Source organism: Dunckerocampus dactyliophorus, chromosome 6 (assembly GCF_027744805.1).
Source record: "Dunckerocampus dactyliophorus isolate RoL2022-P2 chromosome 6, RoL_Ddac_1.1, whole genome shotgun sequence".
Taxonomy (NCBI): Eukaryota; Metazoa; Chordata; class Actinopteri; order Syngnathiformes; family Syngnathidae; genus Dunckerocampus; species Dunckerocampus dactyliophorus.
In genome coordinates this window covers 10,672,405-10,679,335 of record NC_072824.1, presented here as the reverse complement: position 1 = coordinate 10,679,335, position 6,931 = coordinate 10,672,405, and the positions used below count along the sequence as shown (strand labels likewise).

The 6,931-nt window shown below is 40.5% G+C and overlaps 1 protein-coding gene across 3 annotated transcripts in view; it reads right to left on the bottom strand.

Moving 5' to 3' along the window:
• Window positions 1-6,931, bottom strand: part of tbck (TBC1 domain containing kinase) — a 44,629-nt gene that overhangs the window by 4,362 nt on the left and 33,336 nt on the right. The window contains exons 24-25 of one of the 3 annotated variants that reach the window (XM_054778708.1): window positions 1,136-1,296; window positions 261-420 (exon numbers count right to left, since the gene is read on the bottom strand). The exons of 1 other annotated variant lie outside the window; for it this stretch is intronic. In XM_054778708.1, the coding sequence (XP_054634683.1) occupies window positions 261-420; window positions 1,136-1,296 (321 nt within the window). The remainder of the gene's footprint in view (window positions 1-260; window positions 421-1,135; window positions 1,297-6,931) is intronic. One more of the 3 variants, XR_008570651.1, reaches the window with a different exon arrangement.

The window sequence follows — 6,931 nt, the reverse complement described above, 5'->3', positions numbered from 1 at the left end:
ACACTAACTGCTTCAAAATGATGATGATGCTACACTAGGTTGAAATAAGGACAAAGTGTCTGCCATAGCCACCTGGAATGACCTTATTTGTTCAGACTAGTGGTGGATGAGCCTCAAGGCCTCTATTGTTGTGTTAGCACAAAGAGCAAAAGTTTGACAAAGCTCAAAAACTCCAGGGGAGAACAAAACTGTTCCTACCCAACTGTTTACTAAGGCTACACCAAGCACGCAACGCAAAAGTGACGCAAATGCTTCCTTACCACAGCAGCCGTCTTTGCGGCATGACTGATGACGATGACTACCCGTCCACCGTAGTTCTGGAGGATCCCCATCGCAGGACACTGCAGCACCTCATCATTGGCACCGAACGTTGCGCTGAAGGGGATGTTGATGCTGCCAGACATGTGACCCCTGCCGAAGCTGGTGGCCGTGAGGTTAAAGAGTACAGGTAACCATGCTTGAAATGATCATAGCTTCCTTTTCCAGCCAAACTAGTGCTCGCTAAATTACCTGACGAACCTTGTAATAGTCAGCATTGTACATTGGTCAGGTCTCGAAGCTAAATGGGGGTGCACTGCATGACAGCAATCAGCAGAGGCGCTGTTCATTCAGCCTTAACTATTTTACAACATGAACAACACACAGCAACATTCTGTTCAGTAGCATACTTCAGACCATTCAAGGAAATCTTCCATTACTTTAGAAATAAAATTTTTTTCAATGAATTGATCAGTAGGATCAACTAGGATCAACTAAACCAGATGGACAACTACCTCTTTTACACCTGAAACCATTCCAATTCCTTGCTACTTTCCTGGTCTGACATTCATTCATCCATCCATCCATTTTTTATACTGCTTGTCCTCATTTGGGTCGCAGGTAAGCTGGAGCCAATCTCAGCTGACTTTGGTCGAAACTGGTCACCAGCCAAAAACAGGGCATGTATAGACAAACACCCGTTCGCAATCACACCTCAGCGAGTCTCCAACTAAATGTGGGATGAAGCCAGAGTACCCAGGCATGCACGAGTAGGAGGAGGGAAAAAAAACATTTCAGCTTGTGCACACCATTTCCTGATGATAAAATCTCTCGAGGAAACTGATAACATTTCACAACCTCCTGGTGGTAAGGATACTCCTCCGCGCTGCGAATGTCAACAGCAATAATTCTCGGCTTGCTGCCTTTGGTCCTGTTGCTTCCGGGGAATGATATCTCGCACAGGTCGATAAAGTCCTCTGCTGAGATGCGAGGGGACACTTCAGCTTTCAGGTCGAACAGTGCCAGAGGCTCCCGAGACTGCAGGAGAAATCGGATAAAAGTGATTCTCAATATGTTTTAGAACGGAATGAAGGATGAGTCATGACTTGATGACAGTGGATATGCGTCTATCCATTGTTCTACACCAGGGGTTTTCAAAGTGTGGGCGCTCCTACTATCACAAAAAGAGCTTTTCTGGAGCATATTTTGTGTAGTCTATCACCGTATGAACTAAAAATTAATTAATGGCTTAAAAAATAGCTGAAGTTACTTAGCAGGTTTGAAAAAGATGATCTTTATTTTTAGCAAGCCAAAATTTTTTGTCATTTTTGTCAGGAGGCCCTCCTCACACTTCAGTTCTCCACTTTGACAAAGGACAGAATATTTTCATGAAAAAATGATATGCTAAGATACAGTGTTTATGCAATAGCTAATAACCTGGAGGAAAATAAACATCACCTTTAGCACCATAAAATGGCTTGATGATATCATATCAAATATTAAAATGTGTATTTTAATAGCAAAATGTGCCCACTAATTTGAATATATGATAGCCTATGGGCAATCAAGTCAAAAGCATCCACATTTTTTTCTTTTCAAACAGTCATGAAAGGCTTCTCTCTATTATTATGAAGTGCTTTGAAAGAATAGTCATGACCCACATCAAAAAGAGCATCCCGGCGGCAACTGTGGACCCTCTATAGTTTGCATATCGCCAGAACCGGTCCACGGATGATGCAGTCAACACTGCCATCCACACAGCCCTTTCTCACCTACAGGGCCAGGACACATACGTCAGAATGCTATTTATAGACTATAGCTCTGCTTTTAATACAGTCAGCCCCCACAAACTCACAAATAAGCTCCTCACACTTGGCCTGTCTCCCTCCCTCTGTAACTGGGTGTTTAACTTTCTCACAGGCAGGCCCCAGTCAGTCAGAGTCCACAATCGCACATCCAGCTCAAGAATTGTGAGCACTGGGACCCCACAGGGGTGTGTGCTGAGTCCGCTCCTCTACACGCTCTTCACCTACGATTGCGTGGCCTCCCAGAACAACACCAGCATCATTAAATTTGCAGATGCACTATCGAAAGTGTCCTTACCGCCTCCATCACTGTCTGGTACGGTAACTGTACAACACGTGATAGGAAGGCACTCCAGCGGGTGATCAAGACCTCACAGAACATTGTTGGGGCAGCCCTCCCCTCACTGCAAGACATTTATAAATCTAGAGTCCTACGCAGAACACACAACCTCATCAAGGACAGCACACATCCACAACACTCATTATTCACACTCCTACCGTCAGGCAGACGCTACAGGAGTTTGAAGTCCAGGACCACAAGGCTGGCAAACAGCTTTTACCCACAGGCCATCAGGCTTCTCAACGAAGCACTCGCACACGCCGCACGCAACACACGCACACACTCATAGCACTTTATTTATTACTTATTTATTTGTATATTTATTTGTATGAATGTCTCTTCTGTTGTTGTTGCTTAATTTATTGGTATATATGTTTATGTGTTTATGTTTCTTATGTTCTTATTCTTTCATTTGTTTTCTTTCTTTTCTTGGGAGAATGAACAGAATAAGATTTTCATTGCATGGTATAACTGCTGTTTTACCATGCACATGACAATAAAACTCTCTTGAATCTTGAATCTTGAATCTCTGCAGTGACTGTCCTTTGTTCACCAAAGCAAAATGAACTTCGCAGGGTGATAATGAACAGATTTAGGGAAGCAGGGAAAAATTAAAGGCACGTGGCGCGCCATGCAAAATCTACATCAAGTTAAATGGCAGACGGGAAAAAGCCAAACTACTTGTTGTGAAAGACATCACGGAACTGGACAATACTGAAGATGACACAACTCCCCAATAACAGCTTATGCCAAATTCAACATTTAATTAAATTTATTATCACCAATAAGTTATTGCTAAATGTATACACAGAAATTACTAATAAATTGCGCGATTCAGTAAATTTTATTCCAGAATTTATATTTATTAGGGGTGTCAAGTATTACAATTTTAATCAAATTAATCATGGTTTTCAAATGAATTAATCACGATTAATCACCATTTCCAACTATGTCTGAAATATAACAACTTTTACTGTATTTTACTCCAATATATGTATTTATTTATTTATTTTTATAGTAGCAGAATATTTTAACCAAACTTTAATCGTGTTATTATGCGCAATGAGGGGTTTGCTTTTAAAGACACTACGTTATTTAAGTTGATTTCACATGTTTTGAGTGTTTTTTCTGGGATTTCCGAGCATACTTAAATGCAGCAAACTTCAACATTTAGAATTACAAAGTGAGTGATAAAAATATCCACTTAGTTTTCTATGTATTTCTGTTTATTTAGACCACACACACACGCATAATAAAGTTGTCTAGTGACGATGAGGAAGTATTTTTGACAGCCCTAGTATTTATCCTCACTGGTTGTTTTACTTGTAGTTCTATTTATGACAATTAATTCACTTACAAATTTTTTATCTTATTTTATTCTTATTTTCCATTTTTCATTCTTCCTTTTCCTTAACACTGCACAAGGTTTATTCTGCCATTATTTTAACTCCTACTTGCCTCTAGGTATAACACCTTTTCACACAGGAAGTGAACAAAATGTACCACTAAATGATAAAATGTAAGCAAGTGAAATGTAAGATTCTTCGTACTCCTTTTCAGACATGTTGAATTGTGCAAATGTAACCACATGATGTTGCTCAATGCAACTTGTTGAGCATGTCTGAAACAAATAAATCATACCATACCAACAGGGTATTTATGGCAATTGATCCCATGCCGACTACATGAAAGCCAGCTTTGTCAAACACAACACTGCTAATGGTCTGGCAGAAGGCAGAGATCCAATCCAACTATTTGTTAAGCACTTTAAAAATAACCGCAGTAGACCAAAGTGATCTACAGAATAATGTAAAACATAAAAGACGAGCTGGGTGCAAGAATAAACGTGCTTCTCGTCTTTTGAACTCAGAACCTGCACGTCGTCAGCGGGCGTTGTAAAACGCTTGCTTACATTAACGCGGTAAAACACAGCACGGCGTAAACACTCATCCAGCCTGAGTCGCACACACACACAACCGCACTAGTATGCTCTGCTAAACTAAGCTAACCCCACTAGCTTCCATTGAATGATGATGATAATGAAGACACTTAAAACAAGCAGACACTTAAAACGTTAAAAACTAAACTGCTTCTAATTTCCTTCTCTATTTTCAGTTGCAAGTGAAGGAGAATTGCGTCTCGTGATAGTTTCCTGTGCATGTGGCACGCCCAGCAGGAAGTACAAGGTACAAATGAAAGTACTCAGCTATTCAAACCTCACACCAACATTTACTACTGTACTGTATATGCTGTATTATTATGCAGTTACAGTGGTATGAAAAAGTATCTGAACCTTTTGGAATTTCTCACATTTCTGCATAAAATCACCATCAAATGTGATCTGATCTTTGTCAAAATCACACAGATGAAAAAACTGTGTCTGCTTTAACTAAAACCACCCAAACATTTATAGGTTTTTATATTTTAATGAGGGTGGCATGCAAACAATGACAGAAGGGGAAAGAATAAGTAACTGAACCCTCACATTTAATATTTTGTGGCCCCCCCTTTGGCAGCAATAACTTCAACCAGACACTTCCTGTAGCTGCAGATCAGTCTGGCACATCGATCAGGACTAACCTTGGCCCATTCTTTTCTACAAAACTGCTGTAGTTCAGTCAGATTCCTGGGATGTCTGGCATGAATCGCTGTCTTGAGGTCATGCCACAGCATCTCAATGGGGTTCAAGTGTGGACTTTGACTTGGCCACTCCAGAACGTGTATTTTGTTCTTCTGAAACCATTCTGAAGTTGATTTACTTCTGTGTTTTGGATCATTGTCTTGTTGCAGAATCCATCCTCTTTTTAGCTTCCACTGTCTGACAGACGGCCTCAGGTTTTCCTGCAAAACATCCTGATAAACTTTTGAATTCATTTTTCCATGAATGATTGCAAGTTGTCCAGGCCCTGAGGCAGCAAAACAGCCCCTAACCATGACGCACCCTCCACCATGCTTCATGGTGGGGATGAGGTGTTGATGTCGGTGAGCTGTTCCATTTTTCCTCCACACATGACGTTGTGTGTTCCTCCCAAACAATTCAACTTTGGTTTCATCAGTCCACAAAATATTTTGCCAAAACTTCTGTGGAGTGTCCAAGTGCCTTTTTGCGAACATTAAACGAGCAACAATGGGTTTTTTTTGGACAGCAGTGGCTTCATCCGTGGAGTCCTCCCATGAACACCATTCTTGGCCATTGTTTTACATATAGTTGATGTGTGCACAGAGGTATTGGACTGTGCCAGTGATTTCTGTAAGTCTTTAGCAGACACTCTAGGGTTCTTTTTTACCTCTCTGAGGATTCTGCGCTGAACTCTTGGCGTCATCTTTGGTGGACGGCCACTCCTTGGGAGAGAAGCAACGGTGCCAAACTCTCTCCATTTGTAGACAACTTCTCTGACTGTTGATTGATGAACATCCAGACTTTTAGAGATGGTTTTGTATCCTTTCCCAGCTTTATACAAATCGACAATTCTTGATCGCAGGTCTCCAGACAGCTCTTTTGAGCGAGCCATGGTGCACATTAGACAATGCTTCTCATCAAGACAATTCTTACCAATTCTGTGTGTTTTATAGTGGGCAGGGCAGCTTTAAACCACTCATCAGTGATTGGGCACACACCTGACTTGAATTGTTTGGTAAAAATTGGTTTCAATTGCTCTTTAAGTCTCCTTAGGCAGAGGGTTCAGTTACTTATTCCTCCCCCTTCTGTCATTGTTTGCATGCTATCCTCATTCAAATATAAAAACCTATACATGTTTGGGTGGTTTTAGTTAAAGCCGACACAGTTTTTTCATCTGTGTGATTTTGACAAAGATCAGATCACATTTGATGGTGATTTTATGCAGATATGTGAGAAATTCCAAAAGGTTCAGATACTTTTTCATACCACTGTATGTATCATGCTGTTATTATGACATACTGTAGTTATAAATTACCGACTTGGTGCGAATGACATGGGTTTTCTGAAAAAAGGTCTATTTTTGGAGAGAACAAGCACAATTGGGCAGACAAACAAAAATCTGCAAATTTGTGGGGTTGCGAATGCTGTATCGTGAACATGCGGGGATCCACTGTATACTGTTAAACAACCGCAGAATTGAACACACAAGGGAAGTGAAAAACAGACTTTTCCCGTGTACAATAGTACATTGGCCTTTATGGCACTATTGGTACTACAATACAGGTCCTCGTTACGGCATTCCGAGTTTCGTGATTATGTACGTGCTGCCATAAATTCATTTATTTATATACTTATTTTTCAATAATTTTAATGTTTTATTTTTAATTCATAATGCAAAAAATAAATTCAGTATTTAAAAAAACACGCAAACACAAGACTCGGTCGAGAACTAATAACATAGAAAAATACACTATGCGCAACACAGGCGCAGCCACGCTACTCTCAACACGAGACTGCCACGACCGTCATGAGGGATAAAAATGGTATTGTAACGTCAACATGGACGTTGTAAGGATCAGGAGGAGGTGGACGATCAACAATCTCTTTATTGCAAAAACAACACGGGCT